A 22,208-nucleotide genomic window follows, 5' to 3' on the forward strand; every position below is an offset into this window, starting at 1 on the left:
GATTACTCCTGGTTTCAGAGTCAGAAAGTTCCGCGTCTGTGGAAGAGATATCCGTCTCACTTTGCCTGTTATTTCGGTTATTCGCAGGAAAATATACTCTATTCTCTTTAAAGTCTTGTAAATCCCTAATATAGAATTTATGTTTACGCTCTTTTAATTTATATTGGAATTTTTCTATAACCCCTTGCAAAACCAATTCTTTGTTGGCAAAATCGCCTTCGCTATTGAATTTGCGAGTGATCTCTATATGCTCCTTAAGGGAGTCCTCCAGGCTAGTGAGATTTTTCTTTTCCTCTTCCAATAATAACCTCATGAATCTGAGGGAGCTTTCAGTTGCCTCTTTCTCCCAGAGGTTCATGAAATCACCATTTTTGTGGCGGAAACCAGGTTGTAGTGTGATCCTAAGGTGTCGTGGGACAATCCTTTCTTTTAGGTAACTTTCCAATGACTGGACCTCCCACCAGGATGTAATACGATCCTTATAGACCTTTGTAAGATCTTTAAATGCCCCGCTGAGGGTAGGTGTGTATCTTTTCAACACCAGATTTTTCTCTGAAAATACGTCCTTGGCCTCCGTGGCCCATTGTCTGGTGTCTATATCTGATGAAAGAAAGCCTGCCATCAAGCAGTAATGGAAGCAAATCAAATAGCAGAATACCCAAGGGATACACAGTATCAACCTAAGCAAATAGCTGAATCCAGACAGAAAATTAGGTACTAAAGGGAGACCTAAAATATAACTTTTATTTCATGTGCTAAATAAAAAGTGAACCTAGGCTCACTAAGAGTAAAACCAACAAGCCACAGACATAAATATGTCCTGTTATGTACAGGGACAAAGAAACAGACCAATAAATTCTTGGCCCTTGGTGATAGGGTACGGCAAATGATGGCCTCAAAGTTGAACTGAGGATACTACCAAAAAGAGGACCCCCACCATAAGAAAGTTAACAATAACTCTGAGACACATCCCTACTCATTCATAGGCTGAATATAACAGACTTGGGGCATGTGTCACAGAAATCAAAGGTATATGTTAACAATTATCCTGGAATATATCCCTCCTCACTCATAAAGCTGAATTCAAAATCAGCATAAGGGCATGTGTCACAGGTATCAAACATGGACCATAGGGAATCATAATCAATTGTCCCATCAAGGAACGATCTTACCCGGTCCAGCTGATGTTTTGGAAGGGCGGCAATTGGAAGGACCACCAATGATGGCTTATCCAGGGGGGGCTGTCCACCAGCTCATCAGATCCCACAATGATAATGCCAGACGGTCACCTCCATATTACGGCAGAAACTCACTCCCAACGCGTTTCATGGAAAACAATCATCAGGGGAGTAGGTGAGTTAAATCATATATGGCCCATATCATCCTATGTGGCCATTTCCATATGCCCAAGGAGATTCTAAACAAAACAAAATACAAAGTAAGCCCTTCATATAGAGACAAAAATCGAGGCCCATGTCCTCTGTCCCACAAATCGTATACTCACCGCACTCCTAGGTGCGTCAGTCATACGCCCATTCAAAGGTGCCGCGCTCCGTTCCCGGAAGCGGGCTCCTTCTTATAGAGGGGCGCATGCGCAGTAGCCACGTTCAGGCCGATGACGCGCGCTCCCAGAAGACATCGAAACCGGAAGCACGCGTCACCGGCCGCCGCATCACCACAATGGGGGCGCGGCCTCATCAGGTAGCGTCATGTCCTGGTGAGTGACGCCTGCTAGGGAACACAAATCAGAGCGTGGATCGCGCTGTCATGGCAACGCACAGACGCTCCAGCTCCGCTTGCAGTGCATCAATGTTAAAGATACCATATTCATGAGTTAGTATATGGTGGGTAAGAGTAGCTTATGACAGCAGCATGCATTATAATATTAGTACAGTATAGACCCGACCACAGGTGCCCTGTTGGCATTAATGCACAGGAGAGTTCCACCCATAGAGAGGGGACACATTCGTAAGAGCAAAGCAAAAAATGACATGAGGCGGAGCTGGAGCGTCTGTGCGTTGCCATGACAGCGCGATCCACGCTCTGATTTGTGTTCCCTAGCAGGCGTCACTCACCAGGACATGACGCTACCTGATGAGGCCGCGCCCCCATTGTGGTGATGCGGCGGCCGGTGACGCGTGCTTCCGGTTTCGATGTCTTCTGGGAGCGCGCGTCATCGGCCTGAACGTGGCTACTGCGCATGCGCCCCTCTATAAGAAGGAGCCCGCTTCCGGGAACGGAGCGCGGCACCTTTGAATGGGCGTATGACTGACGCACCTAGGAGTGCGGTGAGTATACGATTTGTGGGACAGAGGACATGGGCCTCGATTTTTGTCTCTATATGAAGGGCTTACTTTGTATTTTGTTTTGTTTAGAATCTCCTTGGGCATATGGAAATGGCCACATAGGATGATATGGGCCATATATGATTTAACTCACCTACTCCCCTGATGATTGTTTTCCATGAAACGCGTTGGGAGTGAGTTTCTGCCGTAATATGGAGGTGACCGTCTGGCATTATCATTGTGGGATCTGATGAGCTGGTGGACAGCCCCCCCTGGATAAGCCATCATTGGTGGTCCTTCCAATTGCCGCCCTTCCAAAACATCAGCTGGACCGGGTAAGATCGTTCCTTGATGGGACAATTGATTATGATTCCCTATGGTCCATGTTTGATACCTGTGACACATGCCCTTATGCTGATTTTGAATTCAGCTTTATGAGTGAGGAGGGATATGTTCCAGGATAATTGTTAACATATACCTTTGATTTCTGTGACACATGCCCCAAGTCTGTTATATTCAGCCTATGAATGAGTAGGGATGTGTCTCAGAGTTATTGTTAACTTTCTTATGGTGGGGGTCCTCTTTTTGGTAGTATCCTCAGTTCAACTTTGAGGCCATCATTTGCCGTACCCTATCACCAAGGGCCAAGAATTTATTGGTCTGTTTCTTTGTCCCTGTACATAACAGGACATATTTATGTCTGTGGCTTGTTGGTTTTACTCTTAGTGAGCCTAGGTTCACTTTTTATTAAGCACGTGAAATAAAAGTTATATTTTAGGTCTCCCTTTAGTACCTAATTTCCTGTCTGGATTCAGCTATTTGCTTAGGTTGATACTGTGTATCCCTTGGGTATTCTGCTATTTGATTTGCTTCCATTACTGCTTGATGGCAGGCTTTCTTTCATCAGATATAGACACCAGACAATGGGCCACGGAGGCCAAGGACGTATTTTCAGAGAAAAATCTGGTGTTGAAAAGATACACACCTACCCTCAGCGGGGCATTTAAAGATCTTACAAAGGTCTATAAGGATCGTATTACATCCTGGTGGGAGGTCCAGTCATTGGAAAGTTACCTAAAAGAAAGGATTGTCCCACGACACCTTAGGATCACACTACAACCTGGTTTCCGCCACAAAAATGGTGATTTCATGAACCTCTGGGAGAAAGAGGCAACTGAAAGCTCCCTCAGATTCATGAGGTTATTATTGGAAGAGGAAAAGAAAAATCTCACTAGCCTGGAGGACTCCCTTAAGGAGCATATAGAGATCACTCGCAAATTCAATAGCGAAGGCGATTTTGCCAACAAAGAATTGGTTTTGCAAGGGGTTATAGAAAAATTCCAATATAAATTAAAAGAGCGTAAACATAAATTCTATATTAGGGATTTACAAGACTTTAAAGAGAATAGAGTATATTTTCCTGCGAATAACCGAAATAACAGGCAAAGTGAGACGGATATCTCTTCCACAGACGCGGAACTTTCTGACTCTGAAACCAGGAGTAATCCTTTCAGACCCCCACAACAACCTAAAAAGCAGAGAGGTAGGGGAAGATTCCAACACAGGGGAGCCCCACAATATTTTGGAAACAGGGGGGGTTTTTTAGACAACCAATATCACCTGAGGAGCAAGGGCCAACTAAACCCGTAACCCCTAGCATGGCTCCTCAGGTGATAAACTTGTCTTCTAGACCCCTTTCTGAGGTGGACTTGTCCATTCTGAACAAGGGTTTGTCCTTTGTCCCTACAACGGACTTTGATGAGTTTGAGGCGATTAAGGATCTGCATCTTTTTGCCAGACGCCTTAAATGGAAAAAATTCTTTGAGAAACAGAAAGAAAAAAGTTCCGCTGAATTAGGGATTCCAGGAGAACTCCTTGAAGATGTAAAGTTACTCTTCCATCTTGGAGATATGAACCCGAATGATTTTGGCGAAGGGCCCTTCACTAATCTGAAAAATAAGAGTGTTAGGATGCCTCACACTATGACGGAGATCGATGCTGTTGACATCTTTGTCAATTTGGTGATGGAGGATGTTAGGAGCAGCAGGGGGTCCTATGGTAGTCAATATAATCTGACTAAAAGTGAGATGCTCAGTCTCAAGGATTTAGAGAGGGACTCCAGTATCACCATAAAGCCCTCTGACAAAGGGGGGAATGTGGTGATACTGGACTCCAGTGCCTATAAAGAGATCTGCTTAAAGATCCTTAGTGATAAACTCTGCTATGCTAAGTTGGACGCCAACCCTACTGCGGGGTATAAAGAAGAACTGAAAACCCTATTGGGGGAGGCTTTGGAGTCCAACATTATTGATAAGAATGAATATGAATTCCTATTACCCACCTTTCCAGTGGTGGCGACCTTTTACACTTTACCCAAAGTGCATAAGGGTTTAAATCCCTTAAAGGGTCGCCCCATTGTTTCAGGTATAGGAGGCATAACGGAGAAACTGAGCATCTACATTGATAAAATCTTACGACCCTTTGTGCTGTCCCTTAATTCCTACCTCAGGGACACAACAGACTTTCTGCGCCGCATAGAGGGTATCTTCTTGGAGGAGGGGATGCTCTTGTGCAGCATTGACGTAGAAGCGTTGTATTCCTCCATTCCACATACAGCAGGAATGGGAGCTGTCAAGTACTACCTTGAATCCAGAGGAAGCCAATTTCGCCAACACAATGACTTTGTGATGAGGGCACTTGAATTTTGTTTGACAAAAAATGCCTTTACCTTTGGAGGGAGTTTCTATCACCAGCTCAGGGGGACCGCGATGGGGAGTTGCTGTGCCCCATCGTATGCTAACCTCCTCCTGGGCTGGTGGGAGGAGACTGTGGTATTTGGCGGCCACCTAGACACCGAGGACGTCGTCCTATGGCTTAGATACATTGACGACGTCTTCGTTGTCTGGAAGGGCCCACTATGTGACTTCCATCATTTTATGGCTAAATTGAACGACAATGAGATTGGCCTGAGGTTCACCAGTGAGATCGGTGGGGTTAAACTGCCTTTTCTGGATGTGATGGTGGAGAAGGGGCCTGACGGTCGGTTGGTCACCAGCACGTTTAGAAAAGCCACATCTTCGAATTCCCTGTTGAAGTGGGAAAGTGCTCACCCTGTTCCCCTAAAGAGAGGAATTCCAAAGGGGCAATTCATAAGGATGCGGCGTAACTGCTCAGAGGAAGTGGGCTTTAACAAACAGGCGGTTGATTTAATGGGACGCCTAAAAGAGAGAGGTTATCCTGATGGCATTATTCACAAGGCTTACAACGAGGTACGCAAGGTGGATCGTACTAAACTTCTGAACCCCAATCAGAAGAAGGAGAGTCCTGCTGAGATCCTTAGATTCATTACCACGTATAACAATGGGGCGGGTGCCTTTAGGGGTATTCTTTCGAAGTATTGGCACGTCCTACAAATGGATCCACTGATTGATAAACATCTTTTGACGTATCCTTCTATTACCTATAGGAGGGCTAAGTCCCTGGGTGATAGACTTGTCCATAGCCATTTCAGTGAGGGTGGACCAGTGGGAGCAATGAATGCGGCCCATGGATGTTTCAAATGTCATGACTGTGTCAATTGCAGATACATTGAGGAAGGAAGGGAGTTCGCCAACTACAACAACAAAAAGAGTTTCTCCATAAGATCATTGATCACCTGCAAGTCAAGGGGAGTCATATACAGGGTGAAGTGTAGGTGTGGAAAACTGTATATTGGAAAAACAATTAGAGAACTGAGAAGACGTGTGGGCGAACACAAATATGACATCCTCAAGAAAAATGACACACCGGTTGCGAGGCACATCAACAATTTCCATGATGGCGACTTAAAAAGCTTTACGGTTATGGGGATTGACCTCATTCGCCCCCCTATCAGGGGTGGGAATTGGGACAAGACGATACTCCGAAAGGAGTGCTTTTGGATCTATAGTCTTAATACTATGGCACCAATGGGCCTCAATGAGTCCCTGTCTTTCACTCCCTTCCTTTAGGAGCACTGCAGGGTTCAGGGTAAGTTCAGGAGGGAGAGACGACGGCCGAGTGGGGGCACCAATGGGCGTGGGGGGTTTTTTAGGGTGCCGACCCCCACATGTTAGGTAGGGTCAGAGGGTTTGCTAGGTTGACAGCTGAGCAGTTTCCTTGCACCTTAAGTGGTGTTTTCCCCCCCCCCCCTATTGTTATTCCATGCCTTGGTTTTTCCATGCCGCTCTATATAAAGTTCCCCCCACTCTTCCCCCCCCCCCCTCACTTACCCCCTCTTTCTTTCCCCAGTGTATATGCCTGGTATGCAGTTGGGTATTTCTCCGTTTTTGCTCCTACTGGTCGCTCCTCACTCAGATATTTATATCTACAACTATGTCATTGGGATATTTAAATAAATGCCATTTTGCAGAGGTGACATGTGGACATAAGATATGTATCCTTAGGGAATTTTCCTTAATATATGTCCCGGATCATGTCATTTTTTGCTTTGCTCTTACGAATGTGTCCCCTCTCTATGGGTGGAACTCTCCTGTGCATTAATGCCAACAGGGCACCTGTGGTCGGGTCTATACTGTACTAATATTATAATGCATGCTGCTGTCATAAGCTACTCTTACCCACCATATACTAACTCATGAATATGGTATCTTTAACATTGATGCACTGCAGGCGGAGCTGGAGCGTCTGTGCGTTGCCATGACAGCGCGATCCACGCTCTGATTTGTGTTCCCTAGCAGGCGTCACTCACCAGGACATGACGCTACCTGATGAGGCCGCGCCCCCATTGTGGTGATGCGGCGGCCGGTGACGCGTGCTTCCGGTTTCGATGTCTTCTGGGAGCGCGCGTCATCGGCCTGAACGTGGCTACTGCGCATGCGCCCCTCTATAAGAAGGAGCCCGCTTCCGGGAACGGAGCGCGGCACCTTTGAATGGGCGTATGACTGACGCACCTAGGAGTGCGGTGAGTATACGATTTGTGGGACAGAGGACATGGGCCTCGATTTTTGTCTCTATATGAAGGGCTTACTTTGTATTTTGTTTTGTTTAGAATCTCCTTGGGCATATGGAAATGGCCACATAGGATGATATGGGCCATATATGATTTAACTCACCTACTCCCCTGATGATTGTTTTCCATGAAACGCGTTGGGAGTGAGTTTCTGCCGTAATATGGAGGTGACCGTCTGGCATTATCATTGTGGGATCTGATGAGCTGGTGGACAGCCCCCCCTGGATAAGCCATCATTGGTGGTCCTTCCAATTGCCGCCCTTCCAAAACATCAGCTGGACCGGGTAAGATCGTTCCTTGATGGGACAATTGATTATGATTCCCTATGGTCCATGTTTGATACCTGTGACACATGCCCTTATGCTGATTTTGAATTCAGCTTTATGAGTGAGGAGGGATATGTTCCAGGATAATTGTTAACATATACCTTTGATTTCTGTGACACATGCCCCAAGTCTGTTATATTCAGCCTATGAATGAGTAGGGATGTGTCTCAGAGTTATTGTTAACTTTCTTATGGTGGGGGTCCTCTTTTTGGTAGTATCCTCAGTTCAACTTTGAGGCCATCATTTGCCGTACCCTATCACCAAGGGCCAAGAATTTATTGGTCTGTTTCTTTGTCCCTGTACATAACAGGACATATTTATGTCTGTGGCTTGTTGGTTTTACTCTTAGTGAGCCTAGGTTCACTTTTTATTAAGCACGTGAAATAAAAGTTATATTTTAGGTCTCCCTTTAGTACCTAATTTCCTGTCTGGATTCAGCTATTTGCTTAGGATCTGAGGTTACCATGGCTCGAGGGTCTCTGGACCCGGGGGCTTGTGGCCACTTCAAATGCAAAGAGGGAATATTTACAAGGGGAGAGTTTGTGACGCCACCCGTGGTTCGCGGTCAGGGGAGTACCGCCACTGCTGATGGGAGTACCCAGGGGAGATGGAGTCTGGCAGCCAGATGATATTTCCTCCACGGGTAGGGGAGACCCTGGTACTCTGGATGGAATAGGTGATGGATGGGATTGTGTAGGCTATGCAGGCAGGCCGGACACAGGGGAGGACAGTGTACTCACACAGGCTGTGTGGATGTTGGTGCAACCATTAAGTAGACTCTGACACCGGGGTAAACCAAGTCTCTGGGTGCCGCTGCCACTCTGGGGAGCTCATCCGGGAATCCATCCCCGTTGGTACTGCTAGTGGTCTGGAGCCTGCCTCCATGCACATATATTTGGATGTTTCTGAGTGACCCCTCAGCCTGAAGTGGTAGGGGTCCCTCTACCTATACTTGGATAGGGGAGCTGTGCTCTCGATGGCTGACACTTGGGATCTTTGCAGGCTGCATAAGCTGGAAAGCCCTATCCCCCTCGTTGTGTTGTTGCCTTCAATCTCTGAGCTCTTGAGGAAAGTTCATTAAGAGACTGTCCTCCACAGGTGAATTACCAGGTTGCGTGAAGCTACTCCCTGATCTAGGATCCTGTACCCTGCCGTGCTCAGTACCAGTCCGGTTACTGGACTTTCCAGTGCTGACCGTTCTCCAAAACTAAGTCTGGCCACCCTTCTCCAATACCCTGCAACTGGGTCTCTGACTCCTCCGTTCCCATACCACTGTCTGCGACCTAACCAAAAGTCCCACAGGGAGCTTCGACTCCCTCAGCTCCGCACTCTCTGACGGCTACTCCTCTTCTGACTTTAAAAACTCAGACTTCCTCCCTCCCACCAGTCTGCCTGACCCCTAGGCGGGTGGCTCTGTTCCAGCTAGACCACCCACTAGTGTTCCTGACAGGGTGTGGTGTGAGGTGTGGTTAGGATTTGAGTGCTGATGGAAGCAATACCAACAGTTAGGATCCCAGAACCATGGGGGGGGTGAGTTTTGCACCATAAGAGAAAGGAGTGCAGTTCCCTGTGACACCCTGATAGAGTCAGGGGTGTCACATTCCCTCTTGGTTAAACGTAGCTCATCCCCGAGCTACAGGACACCCAGAGGATTTATTTTTGTTTCAAACTGAAAGCGAGAATAACAGGTTATGCATAAATATTCATCCCACATAGGGGAGGCACTCTGGTTGTAGCGGTAGTTGGTGGCTCAGCCTGCTCTGCTTCAGCCCCTTCTTGCGACAGTCCATTTCCATTGTCCCTCTCCCTTCAACCCACCACCCAAACAACCTGGATCCTTGGTGCCACCTCAAATCCTGGTGGGCACCCTTTTTCCTGGCACCTTAGTAGCTCCTGGTGACAGCATTGAAGTCCTGGAGGTGCAGAAGACGACTCTGGTAACTGTCCTGAGTAACCTGGTAGCCGTTACCCCTTATGTCACCCTCCATCAAGGGTCTCTGGTGCAGTCTACCAGCGCCGCACCGTCCAAGACCCTGATGGCCTTTTCTACCTTTAACGGAGCATGGGGAAATGGTTGAACAAGGATGACACAATCTATGCTGCATGCATTAACTCTCCTGTCACCCTCCACCGAGGACCCTGTGACCTGTCCCCGACGGCCTTCTCCACTTGAACATAACACTGGAGAAGGTTCAACAAAGGTGACAAGTCCAAACAGTCATTTTTCAAACTTTTAACAAACTTGCGGGTATCTATCCAGGTTCAGCTACCAGTGCTGCTCCTGAGAACCGGTTCCGGATCCTTGGTGTCGGGCATTCTCTGGGCACACTCTAGCAAAGTGCCCTGGCAGACCGCAGCGGTGGCATATGGGCACCACAACATCAATAGTATCAGCCGGGGACTCATCATCCGAGGTGGACTCTTCTTCCACCTCCATCACCACTAAAGGCCCTGTCACACACACAGATAAATCTTTGGCAGATCTGTGGTTGCAGTGAAATCATGGACATATTGTTCCATTTGTACACAGCCACAAACCTGGCACTGATTGTCCACAATTTCACTGCAACCACAGATCTGTCGCAGATTTATCTATGTGTGTGACAGGGCCTTAACTCTGACACTGACCGTCCTGACAGGGAGACCCAGTAGCCGTTTCCTCCAAAGTGCTGAACCCAGGCGGCTTCCGTTGTACTGGAGCCGGAATCCATCTCTTACTCCATCTCCTCCGGGTCTGAGACAATGGGGGCCAGAACAACTTGATCGGCATTCGCAGGCCGGTCGTCCTCCGCGGGGGCCGAGGGGTTCACTGCCGGTGTTGTGGGAGGTGTCTCGGCGGCAGCTGCAATCGAGGACGGAGGTGGTGGTATGACGGTGGCGGTGGCTGAGGGCAGACCGGGTTCCGCGGCCGGGTAGGCTGGATCAACCGGAGCTGGGCTTCTGCTTACCCGCTCCACACGCAGGGCTTTCATCTCGCGGGCCCGCACCGCCACGTCCACGCTCCTCATCTTTATCCAGGCAGCCATCCCGGGAGCAGCACCTTCTGTCGACCATTCACGTTACTCCGACATCTTGCCTCCCCGGGTTTCAGGAACTTTATGGGCAGAGTCCTGGCCTCCCTGCACCACTTCCGCTGTTACATTACACTACGCCCCTTGGTTTTTGGCAGCCAGCTCTCCAGCTTCTGGCTGCGCTCTCAGGACGAGGGGCGGAGCTTCGGCTTTGCGCGCTTTTACTCGGGAAGTCTATGGGTGATGCTCGTCCGGGAATCTGTCCCCGTTGGTACTGCTAGTGGTCTGGAGCCTGCCTCCATGCACATAGTTTTGGATGTTTCTGAGTGACCCCTCGGCCTAAAGCGGTCGGGGTCCCACTCCCTATACTTGGATAGGGGAGCTGTGCTCTCGATGACTGACACTTGGAATCTTTGCAGGCTGCATAAGCTGGAAAGTCCTATCCCCCTCATTGTGTTGTTGCCTTCGATCTCTGAGCTCTTGAGGAAAGTTCATAAAGAGACTATCCTCCGACCGTTCTCCAAAACTAAGTCTGGCCACACTTCTCCAATACCCTGCAACTGGGTCTCTGACTCCTCTGGTCCCATACCACTGTCTGCGACCTAACCAAAGTATCCCAGGGAGCTACAACTCCCTCAGCTCCTCACTCTCTGAGGGCTACTCCTCTTCTGACTCTAAAAACTCCAACTTCCTCCCTCCCACCAGTCTGCCTGACCCTAGGTGGGTCAGGGGCGTCACACATCCATTAGGTCCAACCCTAGTCTGGCACCAATCTATGGGGAATTTGGGCGTAAAACAGGGATTAACCGGAATGTTTTTGTTGTTACCGGCACTGGTCTTCTGGGTCCCTGTGGGTAGGCTCTGCATCTTGGTGGGGATGCAGTACATTGTAGCTCCCTGATGGCTTCAGGGGCACTACAATTGCACCTACACACTACACCTACACATCACAGTAGGGGGTCACAACAGCGGTGGGTTTACAGGACGCCATCGTACCAGGGGGTCCCCGATCCACTGAAATCGGGGACTCAGGGTAATGGAGAAGCAACCACCAGGGGGAGTTAGGAGCACACAGTGGGAGGAGCAGGTTGACCTAGTGAGAGTAGTGAACCGGCCGGTGGCAGCGACTGGGGGCAACAGCTTGGAACACACAACACATCTACAACAAGGGGCGAACAGCTTCAGACACAGAGCAGAGCGGACATGCCACGAGCAGTTCTGTGGGCCAAGGCATTCAACACAGTCGCTGGGGAGAAGCAGGGCAGCTGCTTCAACAGGACCGGCGCTGTCGGGATACAGAATCCTAGGGCAGGCATACTTCACATTGTCTACCAACTCTGCAAGGGTCACGGGGAACGGCTAGAAAAGTCACCGGACCTGTCCCATTGAGGTCCACGACCGGCCCCACATCGGAACAGCGCTATCAGCATTCAGAACGGGTACTTGACTGACACCGGAATCCCCAAGTGCTTCACGCCACGAGGGTCCGATATTTAACGTATCAAATGAGGAAGGGCTCACAGGCTGACATACACCAGACCTGATCTTTCATGGATCCAGGATCGGCTGGAGCCCGTTGTGGCAGAGAACGGTACTCTGGGGCAGAGCCTGAACTACTTGTGAGTAAAAGACCTGGAACCGCAGCCCCTGCTTCTGCCTCTCCTTTACCGTCGCCCAGCGCTGTGGTGCCGACGGGGACTACCACTACCCCCATCCTCCTCCATCATCCTCCCTGGGGTATTCCTGCTCTACCTGTGCGGAGTGACACCATCCCGGCTGTGACCTTCACCATCAGCACCGGAGAGCAGCACCCACAGCGGCGCCCATCCCTGGCCGCATACTACAGGTGGCGTCACAATTATAAAAGACTTTCCTAACAGTCACTACCACCCCATCCTCTGTTCTGCCTCCCGTACACCGCCTTTCCTTCCCTCCTGTACATCTCGGAGTCACGAAGCCGAGCCAGGCCACCCGTGATGACGCAGAGGATCTGCAAACCCCGGCCTGGCGACGTGTAGGGTGAAAACCCCTCGACCCCGGGGTGTTACACCTACACACTGCACCTACACATTGCACCTACACACTGCACCTACACATTCCACCTACACATTGCACCTACACACTGCACCTACTCATTGCACCTACACACTGCACCTCCACATTCCACCTACACACTGCACCTACACATTGCACCTACACACTGCACCTACACATTGCACCTACACACTGCACCTACACATTGCACCTACACACTGCACCTACACACTGCACCTACACACTGCACCTACACACTGCACCTACACATTCCACCTACACACTGCACCTACACACTGCACCTACACATTGCACCTACACACTGCACCTACACATTGCACCTACACACTGCACCTACACATTGCACCTACACACTGCACCTATACATTCCACCTACACACTGCACCTACACACTGCACCTACACATTGCACCTACACACTGCACCTACACATTGCACCTACACACTGCACCTACACATTGCACCTACACACTGCACCTATACATTCCACCTACACACTGCACCTATACACTGCACCTACACACTGCACCTACACATTCCACCTACACACTGCACCTACACACTGCACCTACACATTGCACCTACGCACTGCACCTACACATTGCACCTACACACTGCACCTACACATTGCACCTACACACTGCACCTATACATTCCACCTACACATTGCACCTACACACTGCACCTACACATTCCACCTACACACTGCACCTACACACTGCACCTACACATTCCACCTACACACTGCACCTACACACTGCACCTACACATTGCACCTACACACTGCACCTACACATTGCACCTACACACTGCACCTACACATTCCACCTACACACTGCACCTACACACTGCACGTACACATTGCACCTACACATTGCACCTACACACTGCACCTACACACTGCACCTACACACTGCACCTACACACTGCACCTACACACTGCACCTACACATTGCACCTACACACTGCACCTACACATTCCACCTACACACTGCACCCACACACTGCACCTACACACTGCACCTACACACTGCACCTACACATTCCACCTAGACACTGCACCTACACATTGCACCTACACATTGCACCTACACATTCCACCTACACACTGCACCTACACACTGCACCTACACATTGCACCTACACACTGCACCTACACATTGCACCTACACACTGCACCTACACATTGCACCTACACACTGCACCTACACACTGCACCTACACACTGCACCTACACATTGCACCTACACATTGCACCTACACACTGCACCTACACACTGCACCTACACTCTGCACCTACACACTGCACCTACACACTGCACCTACACACTGCACCTACACATTGCACCTACACACTGCACCTACACATTCTACTTACACACTGCACCTACACATTCCACCTACACACTGCACCTACACATTCCACCTACACATTGCACCTACACACTGCACCTACACACTGCACCTACACATTCCACCTACACACTGCACCTACACACTGCACCTACACATTGCACCTACACACTGCACCTACACCCTGCACCTACACATTGCACCTACACACTGCACCTACACATTCCACCTACACACTGCACCTAGACACTGCACCTACACACTGCACCTACACACTGCACCTACACATTGCACCTACACACTGCACCTACACATTGCACCTACACACTGCACCTACACACTGCACCTACACACTGCACCTACACACTGCACCTACACTCTGCACCTACACACTGCACCTACACATTGCACCTACACACTGCACCTACACATTGCACCTACACACTGCACCTACACATTCTACTTACACACTGCACCTTCACACTGCACCTACACACTGCACCTACACACTGCACTTACACGTTGCACCTACACACTGAACCTTCACACTGCACTTACACACTGCACCTACACACTGCACCTACACACTGCACCTATACATTGCACCTACACACTGCACCTACACTCTGCACTTATACCATCTTGGCTCATTCCTTTGTTTTTACTGAAAAATATGTGGGAATTAAGAAATACGTAAAATGTATCTTTATTGTACGACTGCTCCATAATGTGCCAATCATGAATTTCTCTGACTTTTGTATCTGGTCCCCGTAGATAAATATATAAGTAGAGATATGATGGAGTGGATATGTCCCTGCAGACCGGTGACCCTCCTTATATTGGGGGCCGGAGCTCATTTTACCTTTATAATGAGATTCTTTATTCACGTTACTTCTATGGATTATGTTACATTTCACATTAATATTTCTGTGTTTTGTGTTAGGAGTGAAGGTGACGTCTCTGGAGGTGACATCTGCCAGCGTCAGCCTGCGTATAGCGTGCACTCCGGACCCGTGCCACGAATCCACGACATCTTATATACAGTCCTGTATTTACCCCAGAGAGCTCAATACATGTCAAATAGGAACATACGCGACCTTCTCCGGTCTGAAGCCAGTTACACCATATGAAATCGATATTTATCGGGTCTCTGGTCGGTCATATCTCACTGTGGAGACATTAAACATCACTACTGAAGAATCAGGTGAGTTACAATATCTCATATTATATCATCATGAGGAACGGACATGGAATCCGTACATGTGAATGAGCCTCTGAATGATGGCAAGAAAGGTTTTACCCACAATCCCTTGTTCCAGAAAATTGGATTGTATTTTCAACAAATTTTGCATAAATCGTACAGACAAGTGGAATAAACTTTGTCCCATATCTTATCATCATAAGCTACTTCCTTATCCAATTATTAGCCATGTCTTCCTGAACCATTGCCTCCTCCACTCCATGGTGCTGAGAGGAGATGGACACCAGGGCCACTGTGGTGTCCCATTACAGTCTATGCAGAAAGGAGAAGGAGAGAAGAGCAGAGTGAGGAAACAAGCAGAGAAAGATGCTATAAGATTGTACTGAGAGGAGATGGACCGCTGACCCACTGTGGTGTCTCATTACAGTCTATATAAAGGGGAGAAGGGCGGAGAAGAGAAGAGTAAAGTGAGGAAACAAGCAGAGGAAGATGCTATAAGAGTGTTCTGAGAGGAGATGGACCGTCGGCTCATTGTGGTGACCTATTACAGTCTATGCAGAGGAGAGAAGAGTAGAGTGAGGAATCAAGCAAAGGAAGATTCTATAAGATTGTACTGAGAAGAGATGGACTGCTGGCTCACTGTGGTGTCCCATTACAGTCTATATAAAAGGGAGAAGGGAGGAGAGAAGAGAAGAGGGAGGAAATAAGCAGAGGAAGATTCTATAAGATTGTACTGAGAGGAGATGGACCACCCACTCACTGTGGTGTCCCATTACAGTCTATATAAAAGGGAGAAGGGAGGAGAGAAGAGAAGAGGGAGGAAATAAGCAGAGGAAGATTCTATAAGATTGTACTGAGAGGAGATGGACTGCCGACTCACTGTGGTGTCCCATTACAGTCTATATAAAAGGGAGAAGGGAGGAGAGAAGCGAAGAGGGAGGAAATAAGCAGAGGAAGATTCTATAAGATTGTACTGAGAGGAGATGGACTGCCGACTCACTGTGGTGTCCCATTACAGTCTATATAAAAGGGAGAAGGGAAGAGAGAAGAGAAGAGGGAGGAAATAAGCAGAGGAAGATTCTATAAGATTGTACTGAGAAGAGATGGACTGCCGACTCACTGTGGTGTCCCATTACAGTCTATATAAAAGGGAGAAGGGAGGAGAGAAGAGAAGAGGGAGGAAATAAGCAGAGGAAGATTCTATAAGATTGTACTGAGAGGAGATGGACTGCCGACTCACTGTGGTGTCCCATTACAGTCTATATAAAAGGGAGAAGGGAAGAGAGAAGAGAAGAGGGAGGAAATAAGCAGAGGAAGATTCTATAAGATTGTACTGAGAAGAGATGGACTGCCGACTCACTGTGGTGTCCCATTACAGTCTATATAAAAGGGAGAAGGGAGGAGAGAAGCGAAGAGGGAGGAAATAAGCAGAGGAAGATTCTATAAGATTGTACTGAGAGGAGATGGACTGCCGACTCACTGTGGTGTCCCATTACAGTCTATATAAAAGGGAGAAGGGAAGAGAGAAGAGAAGAGGGAGGAAATAAGCAGAGGAAGATTCTATAAGATTGTACTGAGAGGAGATGGACTGCCGACTCACTGTGGTGTCCCATTACAGTCTATATAAAAGGGAGAAGGGAGGAGAGAAGAGAAGAGGGAGGAAACAAGCAGAGGAAGATTCTATAAGATTGTACTGAGAGGAGATGGACTGCCGACTCACTGTGGTGTCCCATTACAGTCTATATAAAAGGGAGAAGGGAGGAGAGAAGAGAAGAGGGAGGAAATAAGCAGAGGAAGATTCTATAAGATTGTACTGAGAAGAGATGGACTGCCGACTCACTGTGGTGTCCCATTACAGTCTATATAAAAGGGAGAAGGGAGGAGAGAAGCGAAGAGGGAGGAAATAAGCAGAGGAAGATTCTATAAGATTGTACTGAGAGGAGATGGACTGCCGACTCACTGTGGTGTCCCATTACAGTCTATATAAAAGGGAGAAGGGAGGAGAGAAGAGAAGAGGGAGGAAACAAGCAGAGGAAGATTCTATAAGATTGTACTGAGAGGAGATGGACTGCCGACTCACTGTGGTGTCCCATTACAGTCTATATAAAAGGGAGAAGGGAGGAGAGAAGCGAAGAGGGAGGAAATAAGCAGAGGAAGATTCTATAATATTGTACTGAGAGGAGATGGACTGCCGACTCACTGTGGTGTCCCATTACAGTCTATATAAAAGGGAGAAGGGAGGAGAGAAGAGAAGAGGGAGGAAATAAGCAGAGGAAGATTCTATAAGATTGTACTGAGAGGAGATGGACTGCCGACTCACTGTGGTGTCCCATTACAGTCTATATAAAAGGGAGAAGGGAGGAGAGAAGAGAAGAGGGAGGAAATAAGCAGAGGAAGATTCTATAAGATTGTACTGAGAGGAGATGGACTGCCGACTCACTGTGGTGTCCCATTACAGTCTATATAAAAGGGAGAAGGGAAGAGAGAAGAGAAGAGGGAGGAAATAAGCAGAGGAAGATTCTATAAGATTGTACTGAGAGGAGATGGACTGCCGACTCACTGTGGTGTCCCATTACAGTCTATATAAAAGGGAGAAGGGAGGAGAGAAGAGAAGAGGGAGGAAACAAGCAGAGGAAGATTCTATAAGATTGTACTGAGAGGAGATGGACAGCTTTCTCTCTTTCTCTCTCTCTTTTTTCTCTCTTTTCTCTTTTTTTCTCTTTTTTTCTCTCTTTTTTTCTCTTTTTTTTCTCTCTCTCTTTTTTCTCTCTCTCTCTTTTTTCTCTCTTTTTTTTCTCTCTCTCTCTCTTTTTTTCTCTCTTTTTCTCTCTCTTTTATTCTCTCTCTCTTTTTCTCTCTCTTTTTCTCTCTTTTTTTCTCTCTTTTTTTCTCTCTCTTTTTTTTCTCTCTTTTTTTTCTCTCTCTTTCTTTTCTCTCTCTCTTTCTTTTTTTTCTCTCTCTCTCTCTCTTTTTCTCTCTCTCTTTTTTTCTGTCTCTCTCTTTTTCTCTCTCTCTCTCTCTCTTTTTTTCTCTCTCTCTCTCTCTCCGGATCCGCTCCCCATTGGCTTACATGGGTCCGGACTTCTTTGACAACCCGCGACGGATCCGCCGGACCCGGATTATTAGCAGTCTACTCACCTCTAGAGTAATAAACCATTTTTAGCTTCTCTCTGGGAAGTCAGGCTGTGTCTGACAGCAGCTTCTCTTCCCTACAGTTCCCAAAGAAAAGGGAGGGTCCTCAAACCAAACCAAAGACTAAAAAACTCAGTGACTACCCCAGATAAATACATATATAAAAATATGAGGAAAGACTGAACAAAGAGGGACCAGAAAGATAAATGATTAAACGCAAAAGTTTTTATTAATAATTATAGTGAGCAAAATGACAGACAGTGATAGAAAACATGGTGGAAAAGATTGCCAGATACAGAACTGCACCACATCAAGCCACCAGATGGCGATAGACACTGCTGGTCCCAAGGTACAATGTCAAATACTAAAACATAGGCTGGAGGGCAGAGGGTGAAATACATAAATAATAAATAAATTACTCAGTCATCCCTACCCAAGCTACCTCCATAGACAGCCATAATCAAATAAAGGCATTGTTACCTTGAGACATGGTATGCAGCAGGCAAAAAGCCAAGTCAGGTGGCAGGGAGCAAAAGGCCTCAACGCGCGTTTAACCAGGCGTGGCTTCGTCAGGATGTCTGCTGATGAAGCCACGCCTAGTGAATGTTTTACACTTGATCATTTATCTTTCTGGTCTGGTGGGTTGACCTGGATTTTAGATAAAGTTCGGTTTTGGACCCGGTCTTGACCTGAACCCCAATGAAAGTGACTGGGCAGTTTGGGTCTCCACCCACATACAGCTAGCCTTAAACAGAACACTTCTGGGGGAGGTTGGGTGGTGTTTTTCCATTTTTTTTTTATGCACATTAAATCCTATTACACTGTTGCTAAACCCAGTGTGAACCGGTCACACACTGCAAGCAGCTTGCACTGGGTTGAACACCGAGTGTACCCAAGGACACTAAATGTACCCGAGCACAGCGATGCTTGTGCGAGTGATGTTCTTATGTAAAGGCACCCAAACTCCCAATCCGATCTCTGTTTTCTTTCTAAATTTTGTGCTAGGTACTAACACCAAACACCGAACCTTGAGTACGCTCCTCTCTACACCGGGCCGACCTGTCATATTAATGCTCAGGGCCGACCTTCCATATATTAAATAACAACACACATTCAGATTTAGCCTAGATTTATCATTAACCACGATTAATCAATTTTTAATATCCTGAAATACAGAATATGTGACTCCAATATTTATCAGAATCTATACTTAGTAGAATCTGGTTGGAAAGTCTGCCCTGGTTACGGCTTGTAGGCTTTAGCACTGCACAGAATGGGGGGGGGTCAAACTACTGTGATGAAAGTCAAGCCTGTTAACATCAGCAAATTGCAGACATGACCAGCTCCATGTGCTCATTCACATAGAGTACAAGTATATAAGCAGCATATTTTTTTACATGCACTAGTCTGGTTCTTAAAAGAAACCTGTCATGTCCCCAAATGGTATTCACCTGCACATATGGGGTTAATCTCCAGGTTATTCGTGTTTTCATCCTGTGCGGCTGCCCCGATGCCAGGAGGAAATTAACTTTATTCCTCCTAGCAGCCACTGGCTTTCAGTCATGGAGTAGTGTCCATCATGGCTTCAGTCACCATTCAGTATTCAGTGAGTGGTGACTGTAATCGCCCCTGCACTGACTGCTAGTCGGCTCATGACTGTTGGTTGCACAGCTGTTGTCAGTCAGTACCAGGGTGCCGATACAGCCGCTGCTCACTATGTATAGAGCGGTGACTAAAGCTGCACATCCCACGCCTCTATGACTGAAATACAGATACACAGCCGGCTGTCAGTCAGCACCAGTGCACCGATACAGCTGCTGCTCACTATGTACAGAGCAATGGCTGAACCTGCACTGGCTGTGCCTGTATGACTGAAAGCTGGAGGCTGCTGGGAGGAATAAAGGTAATTTCCTCCTGGTATCAGGGTGGCCGCACAGTGTCAGACCCCAAATTACCTGCAGATTAACCCCATTTGTGCAGGTGAATAACGTTTGGGGACCTGACAGGTTGATTTTAAATCTGACTAGTGCATGCTACATGCTACTATTTCTTTTCAGATGGGTCATCGGGGTGTGTATAGGCACGCTGTATATTACCAAATGGTCAGCACACTGACTGACATATAGCCATAGTACGGTTTGTCTGAGGATATTTCATTCAGTGAAGAGACCTTGTCGGATGCAGAACTGCCAGAATCATTCCTATAATGGGACAGAAAAGTAATAAAAATACAGATGAAGCTGTAACCTGACATTAATATTAATATCATCATGTTGGTTGGTTTTTAAATTCCCCCGCCACAACTATCCACGGGTCCTGTTAGCAGTAGAAGGCGTATTAACATGGAGCTTAATATATTTTACCTGTATTGCTGTGAGGGATGATGAAAAACATTTGCAGGACTCTGGACCACACATTAGTAATCTGTGACCACATAATAGTTACCATGAGAAGCTCCCACCCGCCGACATCCCCAACATGTCTCTGATTAGTAAGCCTGGTGCAAGGGAAGTGTGCGTGGTGCCACAATGATGATGTCATGCCAAGTCGACTAAACAATGGGGATGCTGGCGGGAAGAGACGGCTCGCTGGGATCCCATCCAGAGAGCCCCAGGAATCAGTTCACTCATCTGTAATTACCACCTCTGTGCAGCGTTTTCATTATTTTGCACAATTCACAAAGCAGCACTCCAGCAATTTATTTTTTATTGCACAGCTGGAGTGGCGCTTTAAATCTACATCCTGTGATCCCTGTCTTATACTCATCCTCCGACATCTTCATCTGTTTTCACCAATGCTCTGGTCAGCCTTCTCCAGTTTGTGACCTGCTGGCAGCTCCAGTGTTTCATGAAATGCTGCGAAGGTCACAACTCATTGCATCTCTATGAGAGACACGTTATCACAGGGTCCTTCTCTCATATCACACAATCAACAGAGCGAGAGATGGCAATACAATCCAAAGAGCATTTATTCCATGAAAATCAAATGGTCCATAACATAATCCACAAAACAGAGGGTAAAAGTAGCCCAGTAACACACATAGTCCGGTAACCGATAAATATCCAGATCTCTCTGAGAAGCCAGTTTCTCCCAGAGGTTCAATCTTCCTGCTTCACTCTTGAAGTTCTCAAACAGACTGCCTGAATCTCCCAGGTAAGCAGACAGTTTACAGTAGGTGGACTCTAGACCATACCCAGGGACGGAAGCGCCTCAAGAGGCTATAACCTTGCACTATAGGGGGTGATTACTTACAAACAATACAGTGTACACAGAAGCAGTACAAATAATGGATACTGAACCAAGAGTAAAATAGGAATCTGTACAGCAAGATACACTTCCCCCCATATCCCACCATCACACACGTGTTGGCCTCATTCTGGCCTTGTTGTGGCCTGATTCTGACCTCATATTGGCCTCATTATTTCCTCTTTCTGGGCCGGTCCTGGCCTTTATATCGCCTCATCGTGACCTTCTTCTCATCCTGTCCTGGCCTTGTTCTGGCCTCCTTCTGGTCTCATCCTTTCTTCAATCTGACCTTGTCCTGGCTTTTATCTGGCTGTCATAGAGTTGCAGAAGTTACGGTCACAAGATAGTGCCAACGGGACTGGAGCAGTGCCGAAAAAAGATGAAAACGCCGGAAGGTGAGTGTAATGCAGGTAGCAAGCGATTTCGATTTAAAGCGCTACTACAGCAGTAAAATAAAAAAATATATACTGTAGTGATGTTTTAAACTGCCCTATATATAACAGCTGGATACAAGCCCAAAGGAACAGACTCTCCAGTGGAAATGTGACTCAAATAACAACACACAGAAATAAAGGGAATCTGTCAGTAAGACTTTCACTATGGAACCAGA

At 47.4% G+C, this 22,208-nt stretch overlaps 1 protein-coding gene across 1 annotated transcript in view; it reads left to right on the forward strand.

Annotated features, from left to right (window-relative positions):
* The window catches only part of LOC142265621 (receptor-type tyrosine-protein phosphatase kappa-like), a 261,979-nt gene that overhangs the window by 101,907 nt on the left and 137,864 nt on the right, over positions 1-22,208 (forward strand). Inside the window, exon 7 of the mRNA XM_075332279.1 lies at positions 14,963-15,223. Coding sequence (XP_075188394.1) covers positions 14,963-15,223 — 261 coding nt within the window. The remainder of the gene's footprint in view (positions 1-14,962; positions 15,224-22,208) is intronic.

This window comes from Anomaloglossus baeobatrachus, chromosome 1, assembly GCF_048569485.1.
Source record: "Anomaloglossus baeobatrachus isolate aAnoBae1 chromosome 1, aAnoBae1.hap1, whole genome shotgun sequence".
NCBI lineage: Eukaryota > Metazoa > Chordata > Amphibia > Anura > Aromobatidae > Anomaloglossus > Anomaloglossus baeobatrachus.